Source organism: Cucurbita moschata, unplaced genomic scaffold (genome assembly GCF_002738365.1).
Source record: "Cucurbita moschata cultivar Rifu unplaced genomic scaffold, Cmos_1.0 Cmo_Scf00005, whole genome shotgun sequence".
NCBI lineage: Eukaryota > Viridiplantae > Streptophyta > Magnoliopsida > Cucurbitales > Cucurbitaceae > Cucurbita > Cucurbita moschata.
This window is the reverse complement of record NW_019268521.1, coordinates 4,010,582-4,038,056: the sequence shown is the minus strand read 5'-3', so window position 1 is coordinate 4,038,056 and position 27,475 is coordinate 4,010,582. Positions and strand designations below refer to the sequence as shown.

Sequence of the window (27,475 nt, the reverse complement as noted above, 5' to 3'; positions counted from 1 at the left end):
TAGTACTAAATTATCCATGAATTTTTAAAATTAGCATTCATATGAAATACTCTAAACCTTAATTAAAAAATTAAGATAAAAAATTATTATCATCAATAATAAAAACCGTTTTTGTGTAGTTCATAGATATATATAAATTTTTTAATGATACTTTTAAAATTTCATGAGTACTTTTTAACTGCGTTAAATTGTAACTTTGTCACGGTAAAAATAATATTTCAAGGGTTAAATATATATATATGTAACCACTAAAAAAACAACATATTTATTAATAAAATGATATTTTTACCTGAATTTTGATGACGTGGCATTTCTCAAATTTGAACCAGTGGCTACGTTGACCAACGACCAGCCTCAGAATTACAGAGACTGTGTGTTGAAACTAAAGATTTAACCTTTTTGATCGTTTTCCTTTCAGTTCTTCGAATCAAATTCATCTCTTTCGATAAAAAACCATTAAACCCATAATTAAATAATAGGAATATTCATACCCTTTTCCCACGCGCTCTACTTAGACCGTCGGTCGTCGGTCGGTCGGTCTTCATTTTCACGACATGTCGTCTCTACATTTTCTCTCTCTTCTCTCTCTCCTCATCGCCTTTCTCACCGGAATCAAATCCGACGACGAACGTCAAATCCTAACCAAACTCATCTCCTCTCTCCAATACAGAGACGCTGCCGTCTTCCACAACTGGAAACTCCAAACCCCCAAATGCAATTTCACCGGAATCGCCTGCAATTCAGACGGGTTCGTCAACGAAATTAACCTCTCCAAATGGGGTTTGACGGGCGTTCTTCCTTTTGATTCCGTTTGCCAGTTACCGGCGTTGGAGAAGCTGATTCTTCGCGCCAATTCCCTGCACGGCGAAGTGACAGAGAGTTTAAACAATTGTGTAAAACTGAAGCATTTGGATCTCAGCAGCAATGGCTTCTCCGGCTCTTTCCCGGACATACATTCGTTGCCGGAATTGGAGTATCTGTATTTGAATTCAAGTGGGTTTTCCGGTAAGTTTCCATGGAAATCCGTCGGGAATTTGAGCGGTTTGATTGAGCTGAGCGTCGGAGATAACCCTTTTGAAAACGCTACTTTTCCGGTGGAGGTCACCAATTTGAAGAGGCTTAATTTGCTGTATTTGTCGAATTGTAGCTTAACAGGGGAAATTCCAAGATCTATTGGTAATCTCACGGAGCTTCTTAGTTTTGAATTTTCCGACAATTTTGTAACAGGGAATATTCCGCCGGAGATTGGTCGCCTGCAGAAGCTCTGGCAGTTGGTGTTCTATAATAATCAATTAACGGGGACACTTCCGGTGGGATTTAGAAACCTTACCGGCCTTAAGAATTTCGATGCTTCCTTGAATTACATCCATGGGGATTTGTCGGAGTTGAGGTTTTTGACGAATTTGGTTTCTCTGCAAATGTTTGATAATCAATTTTCCGGCCATGTTCCGGTGGAGTTTGGGGAGTTTAAGTCGCTGGTTAATCTGTCCCTTTATCGGAATAGGCTTACGGGGCCTCTGCCGCATGCCATTGGTTCTTGGGCGGCGTTTGATTTCATTGATGTGTCGGAAAATTTCTTTACGGGATTGATTCCTCCGGATATGTGTAAGCAGGGGACGATGCAGAAGCTTTTGATTCTTCAGAACAATTTCTCCGGCGAGATTCCGGCGACTTACGCTAATTGCTCTACTTTGAACCGATTTAGAGTCAGTCAGAACTCACTCACCGGGGTTGTTCCGTCGGGAATTTGGGGATTGCCGAATGTGAATATAATTGATCTCGCGTCAAATCAATTGACTGGTTCGATCACTTCTGATATTGGAAAGGGTGTGTCTCTCTCTGAATTTTACGTCGGAAATAATCGGTTCTCAGGCCGATTGCCATTGGAGATTTCACAAGCGGAATCTCTTGCTTCGGTTGACTTGAGCAATAATCAGTTCTCTGATGCGCTTCCGATGACTATCGGTGATCTCAAGAATCTCGATAGCCTCGAATTGCAAGGGAATAAATTCTCTGGTTCGATTCCAGAGACGATTGGCTCGTGTAATTCTCTGAGTATCGTCAATTTGGCGGAGAATTTCTTCTCTGGACAAATTCCTTCGTCTCTAGGTTTTCTTCCGGTTCTCAACTCTTTGAATCTCTCCAATAATGACCTATCAGGTGAAATCCCCCCGACATTTTCGCATTTGAAATTGAGTCTTCTTGATCTTTCCAACAATCAATTATCTGGTTCAGTTCCTCTATCGCTATCGAATGGAGCTTACAACGAAAGCTTCGCCGGAAATCCTGGCCTTTGCAGCGAGACCGATGGCTTTTTACGACGATGTTCAAAGAGTTCTGGCACGTCCAAGGACGTTCGAATACTCGTCATTGGTATCTTCGTCGGATTAATTCTTCTCAGTGCGACACTATGGTGCTTCATAAAATTGAGAAAGAGCGACAAATATCGAGATCGGTCGCTTAAAAAGGAATTGTGGGACCTAAAATCATTCCATGTAATGACGTTCACAGAAGACGAGATATTGGATTCCATTAAAGACGAGAATCTAATCGGAAAAGGAGGTTCCGGCAACGTCTACAAAGTGACAGTTGAAAATGGGAAAGAGTTAGCCGTGAAGCACATTTGGAACACCGATCCATACGAGAGGATGAACAACAACAATAACCGAAGCTCCTCTCCAATTCTACCGAAACAGAGAGCAAAGTCGTTGGAATTCGACTCGGAGGTAAAGACTCTAAGCTCAATCCGTCATGTGAATGTAGTGAAGCTATATTGCAGCATTACGAGCGAGGTCTCAAGCATGTTGGTATACGAATATATGCCTAATGGAAGCTTATGGGACAGACTTCACACGTCGACAAAAATGGAGTTAGATTGGGAAACAAGATACGAAATCGCAGTCGGAGCTGCAAAAGGATTAGAGTATCTTCATCACGGTTGCGACCAACCAGTGATTCACAGAGATGTCAAATCCAGCAACATACTTTTGGATGAATGTCTCAAACCCAAAATAGCCGATTTCGGGCTTGCCAAAATCCTCAACACAAGTGGGTTCAACGAGACAAGCCATATCGTTGCAGGCACTCCCGGCTACATCGCACCAGGTAAACTCAAGCTTAACCTTTAAAATTGATTAACAACTCAATACCCATTTTGGAGTACTGTGAATTGACGTAAACCCTAATTGTATGCAGAGTATGGATACAGTTACAAAGTGGATGAGAAGAGCGACGTGTACAGCTTCGGAGTGGTATTAATGGAGTTAGTGAGCGGGAAAAGAGCGATCGAGGCGGAGTTCGGAGAGAACAAGGAGATCGTGGAGTGGGTATCAAACAATTTGAAGAGCAGAGAAAGTGTATTAAAGTTGGTGGATTCAAGAATTGGCGATGCATATAAAGAGGAAGCCATAAAGGTATTAAGAATAGGAATATTGTGCACAGCCAGGGTTCCTTCCATGAGACCCACCATGAGGAGTGTGGTTCAAATGCTTGAAGAAGCCCACCCCTGTCGCCTGCTTGGGATACTCATTGCCAAAGATATCAACAACATTGATATCTAAACCTAAATCTTCCATATTGTATAGAATTTTTTTGAAAAAGACAAGGAAATTAATAGAGCTTTGGTTCGATGATCTAAATCATTCGATCAAAAATCACGAATGTGTCTAAATTTGAGTATAAGCTCTCATGATTTTGCTTTGGACTTCCCACGATGATTCCCTGAGTTAGCCGATGTGTCGACATACAGAGGCATTAACGAGATAATTATAGAAAAATCGGCCCAGCCCAATTCAGAAATTGTAATGGGGAGCGAGGCCCACTTTTCAGTTTGTCAGCCCATTAGAATTAATGGGCCGATCTTTAAACACCTTAGGCCCACGGATGATAAAAATAAATATTCCATTTAATTAAATAATAAATAAATAAATAAATAAACAGAATTAGAAAAAATAGAGAGTTCAGTGGTAGCTACGAAATCGGATTCCCCCATTGGCTGGCTTTTTAGCAGTGGGCATCAACTCCTCCCCAATACAGATTCTCCTCTTTCCTTTGTGGGACCCATGTCTGTCCACGTGGAATTTTTATTTTTTGAGAAATTAAATAATTACCCATCGGAAATTACATAAATATAAATTAGAGAAGAAGAAATTAAACTAAAAAGGAATAAAGTGGCATTAGATGGATGAAACAGAACGCGTAAAATTGCTTCACATAATGGAATCAATTTTGATTGAACAAATTCTTGAAGCGATTCAAATTATTCCTTCTCTTCATTCTTCTCTTATTATTGCTCCCTGCACTCAACTCATCCCCCCCATTTATATACTTCTCTTCCTCCGCCTCCTCCTCTGCCACACCGCCACCGCCACCGCCGCCGCCAACATCAACAATGGCCCTCCTTTTCTACTTCTTCTTTCTTCTTCTTTCTTTCTTTTCTCAACCCATTGGAGGTGATCGATCTCTGTTTCTATCTATGATGCAAGACCTTTTGATCGGGAATTCTTCGCCGTCCGATTGGGATGTTTCCGGCGGGAGTATGTTCTGTAATTTCACCGGCGTTACCTGTAATGAAAAGGGGTTTGTGGTTGGGATTGATCTCTCCGGCAGGGAGGTTTCGGGGAAGTTTCCGGCGGATGTGTGTACTTATTTGCCGGAGTTGAGAGTGTTGCGACTTGGGCAGAGTGGCTTACGAGGAACGTTTCCACGTGGGATAACGAATTGCTCTGTTTTGGAGGAATTGGATATGAGTTTTCTGTCTATGACTGGGACGTTACCGGATTTCTCGCCGTTGAGAAACCTTAGAATTCTCGACATGTCGTATAACAACTTCACCGGCGACTTTCCGTTGTCGGTTTTCAGTTTGACGAAGCTTGAGAGGCTGAATTTCAACGAGGATAATAATTTCAATATGTGGCAGTTGCCGGAGGATTTGTCGGAGTTGACGAAGATGAAATCGATGGTGTTGACGACTTGTATGTTGGGGGGGAGAATTCCGGCGACGATTGGGAATATGACGGCGCTCGTTGACTTGGAATTAAGCGGCAACTTCCTCGCCGGAGAAATTCCGAAAGAAATCGGGAGTTTGAAGAATTTGAGACAGTTGGAGCTTTATTACAATTCATTAATCGGGGAAATTCCAGAGGAGATCGGGAATTTAACAGAACTCGTGGACTTGGACATGTCGGTCAACATGTTGACTGGGAAGCTTCCTGAGTCGATTTGTCGTCTTCCTAAGCTTGAAGTTCTTCAGCTTTACAACAACTCCTTAACAGGGGAGATTCCCATTTCAATTTCGAACTCAACAACGCTCACTATGTTATCGCTTTACGACAACTACATGACCGGAGAAGTTCCAAGTAATTTGGGACAATTTTCACCCATGTTGGTTCTCGACTTGTCGGAAAATCATTTCTCCGGTCCCTTACCGACAGATGTCTGTAGAGAAGGTAAATTAATGTATTTTCTCATGTTGCAAAATAAATTTTCGGGTCAAATCCCGCCGGCGTATGGTAAATGCCAGTCACTTTTACGGTTTCGAGTCAGCTGGAATTTTCTAGAAGGTCCGGTGCCGGCGGGACTTTTGGGTCTTCCACATGCTTCGATTATTGATTTTGCTAACAATAATCTTAGCGGTGAAATTCCGAATTCTTTTGCTGAAGCTAGGAATCTGTCTGAATTGTTCATGCAGAGTAACATGATTTCCGGCGAGTTGCCGCCGGGAATCTCTAAAGCGACCAATTTGGTTAAGATTGATCTTAGCAACAACTTCTTGTCTGGCCCGATTCCTTCTGAAATTGGGAATCTCAAGAGGCTTAATTTGCTGCTTTTGCAACGAAATCACCTGAATTCTTCAATACCCACTTCGCTTTCCGAGATTAAATCTCTTAATGTTCTTGATTTATCCGACAATCGACTGTCCGGTAACATCCCGGAAAGCCTCTGTGAATTGTTGCCGAACTCAATCAATTTCTCGAACAACCAACTCTCCGGTCCGATTCCTCTGTCTTTGATCAAATATGGGTTAGTGGAGAGCTTTTCCGGCAACCCAGGATTGTGCGTTTCGATTTATTTAGATTCATCCGACCAAAAATTCCCAGTTTGTTCTCAAAACCTCAACAAAAAACGGCTGAATTCCATCTGGACAATCGGAGTATCAGCGTTCATAATCTTCATCGGAGCTGCTCTGTATCTCCGACGACGATTCAGCCGAGAAAAAACAGTAATGGAACAGGACGAGACACAATCTTCATCGTTTTTCTCGTACGATGTCAAAAGCTTCCACCGAATCAGCTTCGACCCAAGAGAGATAATCGAATCAATGGTGGAGAAGAACATCGTCGGCCATGGCGGCGCCGGTACAGTGTACAAAATTGAGCTAAGCAGCGGCGAAATCGTCGCCGTTAAAAGGCCATGGAGACGAAAGGGGAAAGACCGACGGTCGGATCAGGAGCAGCTGTTCTTGGACAAAGAGCTGAAAACGGAAGTGGAGACATTGGGGAGTATTAGGCATAAGAACATCGTGAAATTATACTGCCATTTCTCGAGCTTGGACTGCAGCCTTTTGGTGTATGAGTATCTGCCCAACGGCAATTTATGGGACGCCCTGCACAAGGGTTGGGTTCATTTGGACTGGCCGACACGGCACCAGATTGCGTTGGGCATAGCGCAGGGCTTGGCTTACCTTCATCATGATCTATCGCCTTCTATAATTCATAGAGACATTAAAACCACTAACATACTGTTGGATGTTCATTATCAGCCTAAAGTTGCTGATTTTGGCATTGCTAAAGTCTTGCAAGCTCGAGCTGGTAAGGACTCGACCACCACCGTCATCGCCGGTACTTACGGCTATCTTGCCCCGGGTATGTCCTAAACTTTCAAAACTTTCAAATAGTATAGCGTTTCGTGTGTTAACTAATGATTTTAACGTAAAACAGAATATGCATATTCATCGAAAGCCACGACGAAGTGCGACGTGTATAGCTTTGGAATCGTGTTGATGGAGCTGATAACGGGGAAGAAGCCGGTGGAGGCGGAGTTCGGAGAGAACAAGAATATTATATATTGGGTTTCGAATAAAGTAGACACGAAGGAAGGAGCAGTAGAAGTTTTGGACAAGAAAGTTTCGTTATCGTTTAAAGATGAGATGATTCAAGTTCTAAAGATTGCAATTCGGTGCACGTACAAGAATCCTGCACTTAGACCCACCATGAAGGATGTGGTACACTTGTTGATTGAAACCGACCCTTGCAAACTCGATTCTCACAACAAATGCCCTAAACACACTACCACCACCACGAGAATCAAGAACTCATTTGACCTATGATTCTCGAAAACCCATCGAGACTATCCTTCTCTTTGCCCTAATCTTCAACTCGATCGCATAGCATCTTTATAAATAAGTATATATACGTCTATATACATACATAGATATATGATTTGCCAGCTCGTGTTGATATTCTCTATCTTTTGTCCGTGCATTTCTTTTTTAAAGATCACCCCTTTCTTAAAATGTATCTTTTTAAACTTTATTTAATATGATCATCAGTTTCTTAACTCGTAAGCATATAACTAAAAGGACGGGTTTTAGGAACGATAAAGTTTAGATGAGAGTGAAACTATAATAGTTGCATATTTTGAATTATTTTTAGCGGTTAGATCTATCTCGGTACCGAATAAAATAAAATATATGGTATCGAGAATAAATAGTAAGAAAAAGTAATTGAAATTCTGATCTATAAACTTTATCTGAATGTGTAGACAAGACGAGTACTGTTGCATTGATCCAAGTGGGTTCGGGATTCTGAATTAATATAATTGGGGCCATGATTCCAAATTCCACCACTTCAAACCAAAAAACTTTAATTTAATGGAAACTATTGATTGATTTGGGCATCTTTAGTTTGTTCTTGCCCCCACATTCAACATTGAAGCAATACTGAAAAACCTTTTTTTTTTTTTTCCTTTTTTTAGGGAGGAAAAATAAAAACATGTTCAATCCCGACTAAGCTTTTGGGTCGACCTTTCCTTCAGTGAGGATCAACTTCTTTTTCTGGAGCCCTCGTATACAGTATACCTCTTGTTCGATACTTGATTCACTTTTGACCATACCTCCACGGCTAGTCTCCTCTCAGACATAGCTTATGAAGCACTCAAACAGCTTCCCCTTAATTGAGGGTCAACACTTTATTCACTTTTAACTACACCACCGGCATGGCTAAATTAAGGGTATGACTCTAATACCACGTTAGGATTCACGGTCCCTCGCAATGGTATGATATTGTCTATTTTGAGTATAAACTCTCGTGGCTTTGATTTTGGTTTTTCAAAAGATCTCGTGCCAATCAAATGTATTCCTTACCTAAAAACTCGTGATAACCTCTTAATTAGCAGTGGAACGTCTCTCCCAACACTCAGAAACTCTTGCAAGATTATTTTCTCCCCAATTAATATTGAATTTTCACTCGATGCTTTAGAACAACTTTTTTTTTTGTTAAATAAATAGAGACCCATAAATAGAAATCGAGCTTACGAAACTAGTTGGGTGTGGGGTCGTGGATCGGCCTAACCTAACTCTGAAAATACAACACCAAGGAGAATGAGATTCAAGATGACCAACATCACTTTGATTTGGTGGGGAAGCCATAAACTAAAGTGGTGGGAGCCTAGCCCTACCCATCCCCCATTCAACACCAAAACAAAAAATAAACCAATACTTTTTTTTTTCTTTGAATGATAAGACAAAACCGACTCAAGCATCGTCGAGGGTAAAAAGTAAAAGTAAAAATAAGTTCACGTAAATTTAGATTTTTAAAATAGTATTGTCGACCAATGCTCGTTGGAATTTTACCATTTCTGCAATTTTTAGTGCCAATTCACTGTTTATAATGACGTATGGATGTTGCCATTGTTCATGTAGTGATATATTACGATCTCGCCCTTGAATCTCGTTCTTAGCAGTCAAATTTGAAAATAGAACGACTCGACAAATTTTCGATATCATTTATTTATAGAGTTATATTAATCTATGTTAGTATACTGTCAAATTTTAAATTAATTAATAATAATTAATAATAATAAATTCCTTTAGTACAATTATAAATGATTTATGATAATATATACACACTAATTTATGGTGACATTTATGGTAATATTATAATGCTTGGTTGTTTAATTAAATCTAGTTTGATGCAAATATAGGTTGGTGAATGAGCTTCTCTTTTCTCACCTAAATTTTACACTAAACATTGTTAAATATTTATGATAGCAATAAATTCTTTCCATTTTCTAACAATTACTCTCTATGTCTCAAATTTTAAAATCAGCTCAAAATCATTTAAATCATTTTATTACTATCCATTCAATATTTTGTTACGGTTCAAGCCCGCTAGCTGACGTTATCCGTTTCAGCTCGTTACGTTTCACTGTCGTACTCATAATTTGAACATATTTATAAGGAATGATTTGGACTTTCCCTTTCGGGTTTCCCATCTAGGCTTTAAAACGCGTCTACTAGTGGAAGGTTTCCACACCCTTATAAATGGTGGTTTGTTCTCTTGTCCAATCAATGTGGGACATCACAATCCACCCCCTTCGGGGCCCAGCGTCCTCGCTAGCACTCTTTCCTTCCTTTAATGGATGTGGGATTGCCCCCGATCCACCAACTTTGAGGCTCAACGTCTTTACTGGAATATCACCTTGTGTCTACCCCTTCGAGGAAGAGGGAGAAAGCTAGCACATCATCGGTGTCTGGCTTTAATAACATTAGTAACAGGCTAGTGGGTATAGAAGTGAATGCAAGCATTAATGATGGACCATCTATACCCAACAAAGATTTTGCCTAAAAAGGCCTATAATCCTAAGAACCCTAAACCAACCACCTTCTCACAAATTCACAATCTCCATAATTTACCCTAAATTAAAACCCCATTTATTGCCCTCCTTTTTATCCAAAATTCAATCAAATATTTAATTTCTTTTAATAAAATTAAGTTTATATTCACTATTTTTACAAACCCAGTTTTTTAATTTTCAAAATTTTATTTTTATTTATAAATTTTGAGTAAAAATTCAAAACTACTATTATAAATAAAATATATAAAAAAAATACATTAATTAGAAAATAGAGTTTAATGCATTTTTTTTATTAGAAAATAGTATTTTAATTATTAAAAAAAATTGATATTGATGGTATCGATGATATTTAAAAAAATATTAATTAGAAAAATAGAGTGGGAAATTACCCCTGTGGCCCTATGGCATCTTTGCCCCCACATTCCCTCTCTCCCACCCACCAACATCTTTCACCATCTTCCATGTACAAAAAACGACAAAATAATAATAATAAATAAATAAATAATAATTTTAATTTTCCTCCACAAAAATAAATGCAATGTTTATTTACTTCGATGCCAACACAAATTACTGAACTTCCATTAAAATAATAATAATATTATTAAACTATGTATTATACAATATATATTATAAATTTCTATTATTAAATACTTATCTAAAAAATTTAAATAATAATCTTATATTTAAATTTTTTAAAATTGTCTACCAAACACCCTTAGTCTCCGTAATTTATGCGTTATTTTGTGGGTACTTCCAAAATAAAAATTTTACTTTGTATATATATATATATATATATAATGTATTTGGATCTATATCCCAAATTTACTGCTCGTGGATACTATTTTTTTTTAAGTTTTTCTTTTTGTGCTTCTCCTTATGAATGTGAGATTTTACAATTCACCTCTTTTGTGGGTCAGTGTCCTTATTGACACACTGTCGGACTTTGATACTATTTGTAATAGCCTAACCTGCAAGCAGATAGATATTGTCTTACTTAAATTTTTTCTTTCGAATTTTCCAAATATAGAGATGTTTCTACTTACGGGTAATAAATGGTAAGCTCCGATTTCACATCATTTAAAATAAAATCTTATCCATAAAAGAAAATTAGTAATTTTTTTAAAAAAAAGGAGCATTTTAAAAAGACCTAAATTAAAAAAAAATGAAAATACCACCATAATAGTATTTAAAGGAAAAAAATAAAAGGGAAGAAAGTAATGGATTTATATTAAGGGACGTTGAAGGTTTTAAAGGATAATGTGTGTCAGACGGCAGGTCTCCAACAACGACTATCCCTTGGGGTTGGCGCCGCCGCCGCCGCGCCGCCGGTGGCCGACCTGCGTTCCGATCCGACAACGACAACCTTTTTTAAAGGAAAAAACAAAAACAAATCACGTTACAATTAATGTCGGACGTCGGTGATATTTTTAATATTCCCCATATTATATTTAACAACACAACTCTTCTTCACACATAAAATAATGTTTCTGTATTTTTTTCCCCTTAATAATGAAAAAGCTTTCATGCATTACAAATAACATCGTAATTATTAGGCCTCAATTATTATAATTCACATTATTCAAACTATACCGAACAAGCTAAAAAAAAAGTTAAAAATTGTCGGCTATCACCCGTTACGTATTGTCACCATTAGTCTCACTATTTTAAAATACATCAATGCATCCCGCATTATTAGGGAGAGGTTTTCATACCTTACAACCTGTAACAGCTCAAGCCCACCATTAGTAGACATTGCATCTATTAGGGAGGTGTTTCCATACCTTACCACCTGTAACAGCTCAAGCCCACCATTAGTAGACATTGCATCTATTAGGGAGATGTTTCCATACCTTACAACCTGTAACAGCTCAAGCCCACCGTTAGTAGACATTGCATCTATTAGGGAGATGTTTCCATACCTTACAACCTGTAACAGCTCAAGCCCACCGTTAGTAGACATTATCTATTAGGGAGATGTTTCCATACCTTACAACCTGTAACAGCTCAAGCCCACCGTTAGTAGACATTGCATCTATTAGGGAGATGTTTCCATACCTTACAACCTGTAACAGCTCAAGCCCACCGTTATTAGACATTGCATCTATTAGGGAGATGTTTCCATACATTACAACCTGTAACAGCTCAAGCCCACCGTTAGTAGACATTGCATCTATTAGGGAGATGTTTCCATACCTTACAACCTGTAACAGCTCAAGTCCACCGTTAGTAGACATTGCATCTATTAGGGAGATGTTTCCATACCTTACAACCTGTAACAGCTAAAGCCTACCGTTAGTAGACATTGTTTGCTTTAACTTGTTATATATCGTCGTGAGCCTCACAATTTTAAAATGCATCCATCAAGGAAAAGTTTTCTACATTCTTATAGTCCTAAACCCTAAAATAAATATAAAATTATGACTAGAGAAAAATTTATTTGTTGGCATTAATACCTGCAAATTGTACAGCAAAAGTCAAAATGCAAGCTGTGATGATGGGTGGGTTGTGTNTATTAAGAGGATATTTTGCCGTGATAATTAGTTAGAATATATATCAGATATTTAGGGAGTTGTTAGTATAGATTTTATTAACCGTATATTTTATTTATTTACCAAATTTAGTTAGATATATATTTTTTCTATTTTTAGGTATTAGTCGATAGTTTGTATCCTATTTAAACGTGGTAAACCTGAATGAAGATCATACTTTCGATCCCAATTCTATTTCTATTTCTCATTCTTAACAGAAGTGAGGCAACAACAGGGAGGGCTCTGAATTTATATAGAGGAAGGGAAAGGAAAGCCTGTGTTCTTCTCTCTCTCTCTTCGGGTTATGAAACAGCATTTATTTGGGGATTCAACTACCAAGAAATTTTGTCGCCCATTGATTATTAAATTCTGGAGTGGAAAAAGAAGAACACCACCAACAACAACAATGGTCTTGGGATCTGTGACGCCATTCACTTTTTTTTTTTTTTTTTTTTCCCTTTTTTTTCCTTCATATGTTTGAGGAAATTTCTAAGAAAACAAGAAGATTTTTTATTTTTAATAAAAAAGATTTTAAAATTTATCATTTGGGTTCAATGGAATGGGCAGCAAATTGAAAGCGATTGGCGAGGGAGAGAGAAGGGAAATGGACAGAGACAAAGCGGCGAGTGTTCTTGCACAACAAGAACAAAGAGAAACGGAGAGAGGAGGGCTGATAATGGCCGCCTGAAACCACCCTTCTTCTTCTTCTTCCTCCTTCACCCTTCAATCAATGGAAGTTACCCACAAAACCCCATTTCCCCTAAACCCCAAATTTGTTCGTCTCCATTTTCTTCAATGGCTGTGGAGTTCTTCAGGTAACTTCTCACTGCGCCATTGTTAATCGAAGGTCGTTTTCGAGCATTTACAGATAGTTGCAGTACAATGTAGCTTCTCTCTGTTTAATCCTCTCATTGCGTCCATAAAGGCAGACAGGATGGAGCCAGGCAAACAATACCGTAAATATATAATAGTTTCTTCTTTTCTTCTTTGTTTATCCCACAAATCACTAAAACATTCATACCCCTTTTCAGTTCTTGTTATTTTTTGGGGGTTTCTGGGATTTCCCTTCACTTTTAAACCAGGATGAACACCATCCATACCTTTCTTCATCCCTAATGGGTTTTTTCCTTCATCCCTAATGTTTGAGAAGCATTTTGATGGTATTGCAAATATATGTATCCAGATAATGATATGCTATCCAAATTTCATTTATTGGGTTTTTTTTCCCCCTTCTCAATACTTCATTTATTTCTGTTTTGTGCTTGTCTTCTCTTCTTTTGGTAACTTCTATGTTTGTTCTTTGTGTTTGTTTTGACTGTCCCTTGGATGTCAATGTTCATTACTATTTGTTGCTAATCAAGGGACTTTTAGTTTAAGATTTAGAAGAGGACAAAATCTATTGCTCATGTTACAGAAGTTGACACTCTGTAGCATTTGATGCTACTGTTTACAATTTGTTTGAAATATGTTGTAGCTTGAGAGGTTTTGGAAGATATGGTTTGATGAATGTTCTTGATTTTCAACCTCTGGAGCCAGCTGAATTCTTTTTCTTCTCATTATTTTGCCCATTCTTTTCATTTCCGTATCTAGATGACCCAATTCCTAGTTGTTCAAGAACGGTGGCGTGGAGTTTCTCTCGCCCCTTAGCCTTAGGATTTGTAACGGCTCAAGCCACTGCTAGCAGAATGTGGGATATCACAATCCACCCCCTTCAGGGTCGAGCGTCCTTCCTCGCACTCGTTCCTTTCTCCAATCAATGTGGGACCCCTACTAAATCCACTCCCTCCGAGCCCAGCATCCTTTATCAAACCTTTCTCTCATAGTAAAATACTGGGTTGTGACAGGATTAGTCAGTTCTATTTCTCGATGGGAGCAAAGGAAGTGATATAACTCAGTAGTCAAGTGTTGCCTTGACGTGACGTTAGTCATCGTTTTGAGCCTGATTATCCCTAAACCCAATGTTGCTCTCTTGGTCGTGGGATGAGTTATTATGTAGATGTCCACATGTCGGTGGACATCGACAAAAAAACGAGTACACCATTGCTTAAGTTGTGATGCTTTTCGTATGGTGCTTGATCTCATGGGTGGGAGCCGTTGATTTTAGAGCATTGCTCATTATGTTACAGAGAAAAGTGTTCTCAAATAAAGTGGTATCCACCTCTACCTCTTTCTGACATGAATATTGCAAAGTCTTCCATCCTTTATGACAAAGGAACTTATGTCAAGTTGTTTCAAATGGTTGAGCCTGAGATTTGAAATTCATGGTGCATTTAAGGAAGGAAAGATGCGGTAGGTGATCAATCTTCACTCAGCTCTTTCTGAATACTGTGCTCTGTGTCCTTGCTGAAATAAACTTGTTGATCATGAATAATTTTTTGTTGCGGTTGTTTTGGAATTCAGTCTTTGAGTAGGCTGTAAGATGTGACAAGGGACAATCAATGCATGAGAGTGGTGTTTGAATTCATGGGGTTTGGAAATGGTGGGGCATTTGTTTGTTATGTTTGTAATGGTAGTTTGAGTAAGGAGTAGAGATGGGTTGAGGTAACCTCGTCTTTTTGACTTTGACTTTTCCTTTCGAGGTTCTTCTCACTGTCCTCGTTGGCACTCCACCTGGTGTCTAGCTCTGATCCTGTTTGTAACAGCCTTGGAGGTTTCCACGCCCTTGTATAAGGAATGTTTGGTTTTCCTCTCCAACCAATGTGGGATCTTACAATCTATCCTCTTTGGGGGCTCGGTGTCCTCGCTGACACATCATCTGGTGTCTAGTTCTGATTCCAGTTGTAATAGTCTAAGAGGTTCTCACGTCCTTTATATAAGAAATGTTTCATTTCTTTCTCCAACCAATGTGAGATCTCACAATCCACTTTCTTGGGGGCCGGCGTCCTCGCTGACACACCGCTTGGTATCGTCTCTAATACCATTTGTAACAGCTAAAGTCTACCGTTCGCAGATATTGTTCTTTTTGGCTTTCCCTTTTGGACTTTCTCTCAAGATTTTAAAACATGTTACTAGTGAGAGGTTTTCCCGTCCTTACATAAGGAATGCTTTGTTCTCCTCTTCTCAACTTAGGTGGGATTTCACAGAATCTATTTGAATACGGTTCATTCATTTAGAACTGGCCCTGCCTTTGTCCCAAAAAGATGTAGCAAAACACCCCATGTCTAGGGAATAGTATTAAATGGGATTTGAATAGGTAAGAGTACATGGTATAAAAATTGGAGTAGCAGTGGTGTTGAGTGGTAGTTGGAAGAGAGGAGGGAAGAAGTGGGTAAGAGATGTGCAGCAGAGGTGTCATATTTAGTGTTATCAATGCATGAGCTGTGGTGGGAGGTAGAGGATGATAAGAAAGAATGGTGTGGTGAGAAAAGTGAAGCAGAGAGTCCAATGCTCTTTTCTTCCTTACCTACTTTTTCATTCAATGCCATCTCTGTGTTAGTGGTTTTGTAAAAGGACACTCAGAATAGCAGAGAGTAGCAGACAGAGAGAGTCCTTTTGGTTTGGAAGTGTGAGTTTGGGTTTGGGTTTGGGTTTGTGTGTAAAGCAAGCAAGCAAGTGGGTAATGGGTCATGGGTATTTGTATGTATCATTGAATGAAAACGCCAAGCCATGTGTTAATGGTTGGTGGAATGTTGATGATGATGGTGTTTTTGATTCAAACCCCACTGCCGCTGCTGCCGCCAACTGCACGGACACTGCCCCAGATATCAGTGCGATTTGATGGGTGGATGGATGGATACATGGATGTCTTGTGGCTTAGACACGACATGTTCTTCACTCCATCTCCTATTCTTTGTCTAGAAGGGAAATCTCCTCTCCTCAGAGTTCATAGACATCTCTAATATAATTTAACTCGATAAATAAATAAATTGCAAGCATTTAATTAATACACCATTAGGTGAGGACCCTTGTTGAAAGGTATCAAACATGCCCTTGTTTGGGGCAAGAATTTAAGGCTACTATTAAGCTATTTCAATAAATAACCTCTCTTCGTCACACGTGTATCTAACATTTAAATGTGCCCTACCAAAAAAAGGTAATGACTTGGAATATTCTACTCCTTTTTTTCTTCTTTCTATTTCAATATCCTCTCCACTTTTTGCTTCCTATATTTATCATACTTCTTCCCCTTCACTTCCCATTCCCACCCCTCGATGGCTGCACATTGATTGCCTAAGAATTCCTCGTACCTCGACCGAAACCCCAAAGCTGCTCTCGGTTTCGACAAGAACTTTGACCACGATGGCCAATGTCTGCATTGCTTGTCCATCTATAATTGGTGCTTACCAGGTGAAATCCGCCGACATGAATGCCATTTAACTCCTTAGTACTCCCATCACTTTATGTTCTAAGTTCTGTAAATGAACGCTATAACCTGCAGGTCTTCTGCCAACCTGTTGTATGGCTTGATGGATAAATGGTGCAGCACAAAGTGGGCAGGAAAGTAAATTCATGACAAAGGAGCACAGTATTAACTTACCTTTTAATGGAGAGTATCAGCTCAATTACTTCCCCATAGAGGTGTACTTGGCAAGAACTAAATTGCCCAGATTCTCTTTCACCTGGATCTGGCCCGAAGATATTGAGCTCGAGCTGGATCCATTCAAGGCTTGGCCCAAGATGTCAAGACATACAAACCCTTCAAAACTTGAACTGATTAGTACAAAATCCTAGTAATAATAAAAACACCACCTGGAAAAAGCATATTATTGTCTCGAGTGAGTTTGAGTTCATGACTGCTACTAAAATTTCAACAATGTTAACAGAGACAAAACATAATGAAGATACGTCTTAAGAGGGAAAAAACAATGAAATTTCTACCCCTTGTGTATTGTTTTAACCCCTTAGTACAATTTTTGCAGTCAAGGAACCAAGATTTTCAAATGCTCAAGAGTTTCACAAAAATATGGCCATCGTTAGGCTGTGTTTACATATAGAGGTGAAAAATGTCATAAGGCCATAAACTTCAGATATTATAGACTGCAGCGCTCCCAAGTGTTTGTCAAAATTTGCAGATTATGGCAAAACTAGCGGCCCCAAGGCGTATCAGCAGTTAATACTCGTCTGTGCAACATCCTTTCTCCAAAACAATCAGCCCAGAGATAAGAAAGTAGTCATTGTATACCTACAATCAGAAATAAACCTCGCCTACGACCAAACGAAACAGCCAAACTTTATAGTTGCCTGAACAGAACAAATCAACCAGACTCCGTCTCGCTGATTACAAAAGCTTGAATAAGACTCTGAGCCGCATGGGTTTGCTCAGGCGTTCCAGAAATGATAATCACAGTTTCAACAGCTCCTTGCTTTGGCTCAGTAATCGTAATTTTTGCATCAGAAATCTACATGAAAGATGTGTTCAGTGAGATAGTAGTGGCTATGAAATAAATATCCACATTCCAGTAGATTACTAATTGGAGATCTCCCTTCCTACTTTTCATTTTTCACGACTAAAAGCTTTCTCATTATAGATTACGAGTAGGAACTTCGTTTTCGTTTTCATTTTCAAATGACTGCAATATTCCACCGTGATCTCGCTATTCCATGTATAAGGACATTTACAAAAGGCAACTAAAGCATGCATGACATCCATCCGATGGGTTCACCTTGAAGAAGATGATCCAAAAACATAAAAAAGAAAACAATCATTGAGAGGTCAATCACAGCAAATACATGTTGTTAACTAGCCAAGGGCAATTTCGTTTTTTCTTTTTCCTTTGTTTCTTTTCTTTTCCACTATCCCTTTTTTTTCTTATATTGATATAAAAGAAAGATTCAAGTATTTCTATAAGAGATTACATCTATATAATGACATGAACTATTACTTATCTTTGTTTGTGCATTCCTCAAAATAATCTTGTAAATAAATATGTAAAAATCTTTTTGTTTTTGTTTTTTTGGATCTAAATTACAAAAATGAATGTTCATACCTGACGAATCTGTTTCAAACATTCACCATTCTCTCCACAAATAACGGGGACAAGGTCTTGAGGAACAGCTACTTCAACAGTGGTGCTCGTAATAATAGCTGGATTATTTACTCTGCATAAATAAAATAAAAATTAAACACTGACATCCATAAGTGAGAATAGGTAAAATAAATGGCAGATAGCAGACCCTCCAAATCCAGCGATTCTCCTATGATGGGCTCCTGTAAAGTCTGGCAAGCCAACACCACCTTCAACTAGTCCCTGAAATACAGTTTAGAGGAGAGACTAAGGTTATTAACTTTAGAAAGTCACATGCTTCATTTTGGATGATTCGTGGAGAAACTGTTATATAACTTGATATAGTTATAAGGATAACCCAAGAATATGAAGTAAGTGCATAATTTTAGACCAACACAAGTCAGAAACTTAATGGAGATTTCTTTGTTAGGCTGAAAAATAATCACGAATGTAGACACCCAAAACTAATTATTGAAAAAGCAAAGTTAAATACCTGAGAGCTCCATGGTTTTCTATCAGATAACAGAGGAGCACCTGGCCTATGAAGAAAAGCAGGTCGATCATCTCGCAAATCACTAAGTGAAGGAATGCCACTAAGAGAATCAAACTTGTGAAATGAGGGTCCTAAATTTGAATAGATTCCTGGAGGTGACAATTCCCTCCTTCCAAAATACGAAGGAAATGAAGGAAGTCTATCAACAAATGCAGGATTTGGATGATTATTAACTGATGGAAATGCATCACGGAAAAAATGCTGCCTCAGCCGAGTAGTAATCTGCAACATGGCATCTTGAACTGTTTCAGGATCTCCGTTTATCTGTCAGTAAAATGACATGTCAGTAATTATTTAAAGTTCGATGCAATAGTACCAGATTATGAAGGAAATCCCAAATACCATACCCAAAATTAATAGAATCTACTTAGCATGAATCAGCAATGATATTATCTTAACCAAATTTGTATGATCCTGTTACTATTACGTATGATAATGCAACAACTGAACAAACCTGGACCATTTCTTCATCTTCACCAACACACTTTGGGACCTGCTCCTTTCCTAAAATACGAATATATGCACCAGTCGACTTTCTCATTTCAGCTATGATGGAGCCACCCTTCCCAAGAAGACAACCAATTTGATTGGAGTAAACAAGAAACCTAGCCACCAAGTTCTGCTCCTTGCTGTCTGGTACAGCCTTGACAATCCTGGCCTGAACGCGAAAAACCGCATCTTGTACAGGTGATATTCTGTCATCTGGATTCTGCGAAGTTGAATTATTCTCAAATGGTTAATGAAAAATAATAAAGTAACCAGTTTATAAATGAAAAGTTAATAGAGGGCCAATATGGCCAATATAAAAAATCTCATGATTCAAATACTCAATGGATTATTACCCTACCGCAGGACCAGTTACAAGTATAATGCGATCGTCTGGGTCCAAGGCACTTTCAATAACTTTGATGTCACAGCCTGTCTCTTGCTGAAGAGCCTTTACTACTACTCCTCCTTTTCCAATCACATTTCCAACTCTCTCAGATGGGCATAATAAACGAAAACTTAAAATTTCTTGAGAAGGTTTGATTCGACCAGGAATGCTGGTTTCATACTGTTTATTAAGAGCAAGAGACGGTGTACTGGAATGAAAGTTGCCAACTTCACGAGGCACAGAGTAAGGGCCTGCATGAGCATTAAAAGAACTACTACCCAGAGGATAATCATGAGCCCAAGAACGAGACTGTCCAGATGAATGTGATGACTGTGCAGTCATGCTTGAGGTGACAGGATCCTTATCATGGGGTGAATTTTCAATTAGCTGCTGAAAAACAAGTTCAAGAGCTCTCTTAACCACATCATTTCCTCCGCTAATCTGCATTCGTAACATCATGTAAATAATAATCAGGAACTGGAAACTGGACAAATCTTTTGTTGGGATGTTGCCACTGAAATCCAAGCCACAAAATTATGGGCATTATGGCTACAAAAAATCCAAACCACTACTTTCTTTCAACGAAAGTATGAGTTAAATAATTGTCCATGTCGCCTAAATCTTACTTCAAATATTCATCAGGAGACAAAAGTGCAAAAATGCAGGCGTGGCAGGACCAGCAGTCAGGCAATAGTATTCCATAAAATGCTTAAACTCTTATTCCTTTTCAGTTCATCACTTTATTGTTACATGCTAGGGGCGTGAATAATGGACAGTACATAGTATACTCTAAAAAACGTCTAATGGAATGCAATGACTACTCAACTAATGATACGAGTTGCTACTGCCAGTTTCAGCAACCAAAAAATGTATAATCAGGTCATGGAAAATAGTTATTTCATAATATACTAAGGACCAAACTAGTAAGGATGAAAATGTTGACAGAAGCTAAGAAAATTCAATATACCTCTTGTTAACGAACCAAAGTTAACCATTTGAGCACTGCAAAAACTTTGCCCAAGTAACAATGTTTAAGAAAACAAGTTGAACAGAACGAGAACAGATCCAGAAAGTTTCCAAAAAATAAATGGTAAGAAGTGATTTCAAAATAAGGGGTAAAAAGAAAAGAGTTTTTGTTTTTGCTTATAAACTATGAATTTCAAATTTTTATTATTGTGCACACACGAGCTCTCCAAAATTACCTGGACTAGCTCATCGCTGGAAGTTGCGCACGGAGGAAGTTTATCCCTGGGAAGAATTCTAATTTGTGCTCCACTATCAGATGACATTTGTTTGATTACACTGCCACCCTTTCCCAATAGGCACCCAACTTGACTAGAAAGAACAAGCAATCTTAAAACAAATGTAGACAGCTTATCACTTTCAACATCGACCCCATCTGCCTCCGGTTCTTCATCAAAAATCTTCTCAGAAACAAGAAAGAGGGCTTTTCGCAATTGCAAATATGGAACCTCCTTTTGTTTAGATTCTTCCCCAGGAAGAGAAACTTTGTCTTCCTTCTTTGTCCACTCGGCATTATCACCCTCATTCTCCTCGACTTCAGAATTTTTGTTGTCTTCCTTATTCTTCTCCTCGGGGTTCACTTCAGTTTCTTGATTAGAGCCTCCAATTACTACAATTCTCTCATCACATCCAGGGATAGTGTCTTCTACCCTGATTTCTACGCCTGTTTCTTCACTAATTTTAGATAAAACATCTCCATCTCCACCAACAAGGCTGTCAATTCTGGAAACAGGAAAGAGAACACGAAAGACAGCATAGCCAGGAGACAATTTGAAGGATTGCTTATGCGAACGAGACCCTGATGTCTTCTGCCACTTTCCTTTCCCATTGGACTTGACAATGTTCCGATCACGTGATCTCTTTGATGGAGTCAATGGAGCAGACATTCCTGCAACTAACATGGAAAAAATGTTCCAAATTAATTAACCGATGACAAAGATAACTGAACTTCAGGAGTGCCCTGTACTAGAAAACCAGTATGTATATTGACCCCAATTGCATGTACAGCACATTCGTCGAAATAAGAACAAATTGACACTAAAGAAACAAAAAACAAAGAAACTGTATGGCTAAGCATCTGTTAGGAGCACTCTATCTATCTCTCTCTCCACACATGCGCATAATATCCTCTTCCTTCCATCATAACAAATTTACAAATGCACGAGTTAGCGGAACGATTGAACCCTGAATCTTGATTGCCCAAATGAAGCAAGCTTTGTTACCAGTAAAGTCTAAACGATAGAGACCCGGCTAAGGCAAGATAATGAAAAGCTTGAAGAAGAGTAAAAATGTCCGCTACTAAAAGAACTTACAGTTGCAGGAATATTATGAGATTCTAGGTCGACGACGACCACCACCTTCAATGGAAATTCCGGTGCGAAATGCTGTCCTGTTTTGAGCTCCGAGCAGTGCAAAAGGGTTGGCGAAATGAACGAAATCCCTAAACACTGAAATTCCTGAAAAGAAAACGAGTGGTTTTTGCGGTCTGCTTTTGCATAATTTCTGTCTGGTTTACTGTAATCCTGAGACGGGTCGGGTTTAGAGCCCTGGGTCGTTTGCCCAACTCTGCGGCCTCGTTGTTAGGCCCGACCCGAAAGTGAAAAAACCGGGGCGTGTTTTATGCCCGTTCTCTTTTGTTATTTTATCAAATAATAAAAAATTAAAAAAAAAAAGAAACAATTTTTTCATATTAAAGTTTTGAATTTAACAAATAAATAACATTTTATAGCATATTAAGTTCTTGGTTTTTCTTTAATTATTATATTATTTAACCTTACAGATAACATAATTAGAATTGTGATAAAATTAAAAAAAAAAAAACTTTAGTATCGCATAAAATTAAAATTTCAACGTTTTTGTCATTTATTATTATAGAAATATAACAAATGACAAACTTTTATCTCTTTATATTGGATTAATAATATGCCGTGTTCGTCGCATTTTACTGTCTGATTACATTTTTTTTTCTTTTTTTATCTCTGTATTTTATTATTATTATTATTATTATTATTATTATTATTATTATTATTTTGTCATAGATCACGCATCAAATTTGTAGTTATCTTCGTTCAATTAATACAATTTTCAATTTTTTATTTTTAGTTACAGTTCCCTTTCTTGTAACTTAATTTTCATTATTTCTAAGAAATGGGGTGAATTTCTAAAATTCAAACTAAAAATTGCATTTAAATCGCACACCAAACAGCTTTCATAAAATAGTTTAATCGAATTGTCAGAAAATGAATTCGCACAAACAACATGATTATCATGTAAAGAGTAATTGGATAAAATTCATCGAATTATTTCATGAGTTCTTGTGAATTTTGATGCAGTAGAATTAGAGTAGAATTAGAGAGACGGAGAATCTAAACAATTAGGTAGTTTTTCCTCAGGACTCTTAAATCTAGGGTTCTACTCCGAGCAGCATACCAACAGGTTAGGGGCAAATCCAATTCTTGATACGAACAAATCAAGCGAGACGCGTTTCGTAAACAAAAACAAATCCAGATAGCAGCATTGATTAAACAGAGATTGAAGCACACAATTCCTCAACCAGAGTCCGATTAAAACGTCGATGATACAAATAATACAGGAAAAAAAAAACAGAGAAGAGTTTCTAGTGTTACTCGGTCGTAGGCGGTGCTTGTGCAGACGAAGCAATCGAAGAGGCTACCTCGACAATTTCATCGCTGGAGATTGATGAAACCGCGGTCCAGTCCGGTGGAAGAGGCGGCAGAGGAGGATATACAGTCGGCTTGCGCCGAATGTCCCATGGCTGAGATTTCCGTGGCCTCGTTTTCATGTGATGTGCAGTCGCCTTCTTGTTTGGCCTCGACGAGCATTCAATCACCAAATTCCCGCCGGAGCATGGAGCTGTTTTGCTTGCCGATGAATTCAACAATGGCGGAACCGAAATCCTACCGCCGAAATAGGTGGAAATCGACATGGTTCCTTCGGAGCAACAGGGTAAGAAATGCAATAGAGACCTATTGAATGGGATTACATTCGTTATCTTCCCCTTTTTTTTTTTTCTTTTTTTTGAAAATAATTCGACTTTATTGGGCCGCTTCCCTTATATAAGCCCATAAGCTAAATGTTATTGGGCTTTCTGCTGTCAATTGGACTTACAGTTATTTTAATTAATTTTTAATTTTTGGAAACCAACTCTTTTTTAATAGGTGAAATTACAAATTTAACCCTCCAATTTCGAATTTATATAGAAAATTTTAAAAATTATTTAATAAATTTTTAAATATACAATTTTTTAAACTAGAAAATATGATGATATTGGGTAATGATCGAAAATTTTGGATTTCTGTGCGACGATATGATATTTCTTATGCTGAAGTGAGTTGAATCAAACTATACTCCACATGGTTTTACGTGCCTCAAATTATAAGTCTTGTTCAATGAATTTATCTAATTATCTCGAATTACGAATTTAATCCATATGGGTGAAACTTTTTTGTCTTTTTAATTTAACCTTACTAGGATTTGGTGTTTGTATTTAATTAGAATTTGCCACGTCATAGGCTCGACACGTGGCTCGATTTCAAAAGGCGAGAAATGACGTCATGATGATATCGGAGATTGGATAGAATTTTGTTTATATTTTTGGAGGGAAAAAAAGAATAATATTTAAACCCAAAAATTGTATGCAGATCCTACGGCCAGCAAGAAATCATCAGAACCCACGCAGAGGGGACCACGTGACCTTCACACGTGTGACGCCGTGGATTTTATTTTATTTTATTTTTGTTGGTAATTTTAATATTTGGAAGAGGGAGATTCGGGATTGGAGGTCAGGGTGGCGTGCCAGTGACGTGGCTGCTCCCGGAGAAAGGGTAAAGTTGGAAATGTGAGTGAAAATATGTAAAGTGGGACCGGTGGGGACCACGGTATAGGGGGGATTAGGGTTGAGGGGTAGGAGCTGAAGGACGTGGTTAAGTTGAGTTAATTGGAGTTAGAGGGAGGCGGGGGGTTGAATATTAAAAAATCAAAAATTGAGGGACTGAATTATAATTTGATTGACAGGCTGTGTACAGCTGTACACCAAATTCTGAAACCTTCTCCATTTCCAGCCTGTTTGTAACTAATGCTTCTCTCTCATGAAATTCATTCTTCGTCTTCCTTCTCTGTTTTTGTACTTTCTCCTCCTACGAACAGTGAACGATTTTGCGGTTTTTGTTATGGTAGTGTGATTGATTAGGTGTTAGCCATCGAAGTGGGTTTTGGTTTGTGTTCTTCTTCTGCTTAGGTTGTACTATCTGTTTCCATTTCTGCACTGCATTTCTGGGTTCTCAAACCCTGAAGCGAAAGAACCGCTGTGGAATCGAGGTTATTCTGATGGTAATGGAGTTTCTGAGGGTATCTATGCGCCATTTTGCACGCATTTTTAGGTTTTGCTTCCATGATTAAGATTCTTTGCTCTGACAGATTCAACTCTCGCTTTCTTTGCGAGTTGTTGTTGTTGTTACTGCTGCTGTTGTGAGTTGTTCTTGCGTGTTGAGGTGTTTTAGTGAAGTGCGGAGGGGTGTCCATGGATCCCTGCCCATTTGTGCGTCTTACCGTCGGGAATCTGGCTCTTAAGGTTCCGGTGGCGTCTAAGCCGGCACGTTCGGTTGTTCATCCTTCTTCGTCTCCTTGCTTTTGTAAAATCAAGTTTAAGAAATTACCGGTGCAAACAGCTGTTGTGCCGTTTATTCAACCGGATAATCAGTTTCCCGATGGGCAGGTTCAGTCCACGGCGGCTACTTTTCATCTTAGTAAGTTTGATCTCGACAAGCTCGCTGGAAAATCTTTATTCGCTTCGAAACCGTGCCTCAAAATTTCAATCTACAGCGGGCGGAGAGGCACGACCTGCGGCGTCGACTCCGGAAGGCTCTTGGGTAAAGTGTCTGTACCTTTGGATCTGGCGGGAACTGAAACTAGGGCAACAGTGTTTCACAATGGGTGGATTTCAGTGGGGAAAGAGTCCAAGGATTCTTGTGCGCAATTCCATTTGAATGTGAAAGCCGAACCCGACCCGAGATTCGTGTTTCAGTTCGACGGCGAGCCCGAATGTAGTCCACAGGTGTTCCAGATTCAGGGCAACATCAGGCAACCCGTATTCACCTGCAAGTTCAGCTTCAGAACGGGCGACCGGGCTCAAAGATCCAGGTTAGCTACAAAATAATCCCTCATTCTCCGCTAATCTTAATAACTTTTTCTTTATTTGTCGAATTTTTTTCAACTGGTGTTCGCCTTTTAGAGGTAAAATTTTAGTTGCATTATCCTTCAATCTCGGTTCGTATCTATGATCTTTTTAGCTTGCACACAAATTCTTCCTTTCCGCGCGTTCCTAGATTGTGTTCTTAGAATTTGAATGCTCGAAACCGGAATGCGTAAAGCTTTCCATGTAGTGTACGGTAAAGTTACACTAAATTCTAGGGCTCTGCTTTACTCTTTCCTTAATGTAAGATTAAGAGCTAAAAAAAGCAAGAGACAGAAATTAAGGTTGTAAATGGGTATTATTGCATCTTTATTCTCAATGCTTCATCCTCACTAAAATCTTCAAGTTGCAGTTATTATTCTCTGTCCCCCACGCCCCACTTTTCTTTGATCTCTTACTTTATTCAGCATTTGAATGATGTTGCTAGTTTAGGTAATTTTACTTGGCTATTATTCAACTGTTTGTTCTTGTCAATTCTAACCTGGTCGGGTTCCCTATTTTGGATTCGTTCCAGATCATTGCCTACAGAATCAAGCATTTCAAGGGGGTGGCTTAGCTCGTTCGGAAGCGAAAGGGAGCGCCCAGGAAAAGAGCGGAAGGGTTGGTCAATCACCGTCCACGACCTTTCCGGTTCACCCGTCGCCGCGGCTTCAATGGTCACACCATTCGTTGCGTCGCCGGGTTCCGACAGAGTCAGCCGGTCCACCCCCGGTTCATGGCTAATTCTTCGACCCGGAGACGGCACATGGAAGCCATGGGGCCGGCTTGAGGCTTGGCGCGAGCGAGGCGGATCAGACGGTTTAGGCTACCGGTTCGAGCTGATTCCGGACACGAACGGTGGGATGAGCGCGGCGGGGATTGTTCTGGCAGAGTCTGCTCTGAACATGAACAAGGGGGGGAAGTTCGTGATCGACCTTGGTGGAAGCTCGAACGGGAGGTCGACGCCGGCGAATCCGACGTCGCCGGCATGCAGCCCGAGGAGCAGTGGAGACTATGGGTACGGACTATGGCCGTACTGCGTGTATAGAGGGTTCGTGATGGGGGCAAGCGTGGAAGGGGAAGGGAAATGCAGCAAGCCGAGAGTGGAAGTGAGCGTGCAGCACGTGAACTGCACAGAAGACGCGGCCGCATTCGTGGCATTGGCAGCGGCCATCGATCTTAGCATGGACGCTTGCAGGCTGTTCTCACAGAAGCTGAGGAAGGAACTGTGTCAGCCATTGGATCTTGTTGCTTGAGATTCCATCTCATCTCTCCGAAAAAAATGGAACAAAACAAGTCCCGTGATCCTTTTTTTTCTTTTTCTTTTTGAATGCGTTAGGGTTTTTTAAATGGCGCAATTTGTGGTCGATGGATTTTTTATTCCATCGTCTATGTGGAATTTGGGTTCTGCTAACAAACATTTTACAGAGTTATTGTACAGTCTGTAAGAGAGAGAGAGAGAGAGAGTAGAGACAGACAGAGCACTGTTTTTTTTTTTTTTTTTTT

At 39.1% G+C, this 27,475-nt stretch overlaps 5 protein-coding genes across 6 annotated transcripts; 3 read left to right on the top strand and 2 right to left on the bottom strand.

The window, feature by feature from the left end:
• The first annotated feature begins 516 nt into the window (after positions 1-516).
• On the top strand, positions 517-3,612 carry LOC111443714 (receptor-like protein kinase HAIKU2). The gene is made up of 2 exons (XM_023081648.1): positions 517-3,105; positions 3,196-3,612. The coding sequence occupies exons 1-2, from the start codon at positions 555-557 to the stop codon at positions 3,558-3,560; spliced, it is 2,916 nt and encodes a 971-aa protein (XP_022937416.1). The 5' UTR covers positions 517-554; the 3' UTR covers positions 3,561-3,612.
• A 584-nt stretch (positions 3,613-4,196) lies between these two features.
• Positions 4,197-7,446, top strand: LOC111443715 (receptor protein-tyrosine kinase CEPR1-like). Its single transcript, XM_023081650.1, has 2 exons — positions 4,197-6,863; positions 6,939-7,446. Exons 1-2 carry the CDS (start codon positions 4,391-4,393, stop codon positions 7,325-7,327), a joined length of 2,862 nt encoding a protein of 953 aa, XP_022937418.1. The 5' UTR covers positions 4,197-4,390; the 3' UTR covers positions 7,328-7,446.
• A 9,611-nt stretch (positions 7,447-17,057) lies between these two features.
• On the bottom strand, positions 17,058-22,260 carry LOC111443416 (KH domain-containing protein HEN4-like). 2 transcript variants are annotated; one of them, XM_023081223.1, is made up of 8 exons: positions 22,092-22,260; positions 20,958-21,673; positions 19,729-20,196; positions 19,336-19,590; positions 18,822-19,145; positions 18,498-18,571; positions 18,311-18,422; positions 17,058-17,722 (listed from the first exon to the last, which is right to left on the bottom strand). In XM_023081223.1, exons 2-8 carry the CDS (start codon positions 21,663-21,665, stop codon positions 17,579-17,581), a joined length of 2,085 nt encoding a protein of 694 aa, XP_022936991.1. In that variant the 5' UTR covers positions 21,666-21,673; positions 22,092-22,260; the 3' UTR covers positions 17,058-17,578. The 2 variants fall into 2 exon arrangements, with proteins under 2 accessions (XP_022936991.1, XP_022936992.1); XM_023081224.1 differs by having other exon boundaries at positions 20,958-21,667.
• A 1,141-nt stretch (positions 22,261-23,401) lies between these two features.
• Positions 23,402-23,725, bottom strand: LOC111442914 (50S ribosomal protein 6, chloroplastic-like). Its single transcript, XM_023080474.1, has one exon. It carries the CDS (start codon positions 23,723-23,725, stop codon positions 23,402-23,404), a length of 324 nt encoding a protein of 107 aa, XP_022936242.1.
• A 1,074-nt stretch (positions 23,726-24,799) lies between these two features.
• LOC111442989 lies at positions 24,800-27,421 on the top strand. The gene is made up of 2 exons (XM_023080571.1): positions 24,800-25,938; positions 26,505-27,421. The coding sequence occupies exons 1-2, from the start codon at positions 25,319-25,321 to the stop codon at positions 27,223-27,225; spliced, it is 1,341 nt and encodes a 446-aa protein (XP_022936339.1). The 5' UTR covers positions 24,800-25,318; the 3' UTR covers positions 27,226-27,421.
• The last annotated feature ends 54 nt before the right edge of the window (positions 27,422-27,475 follow it).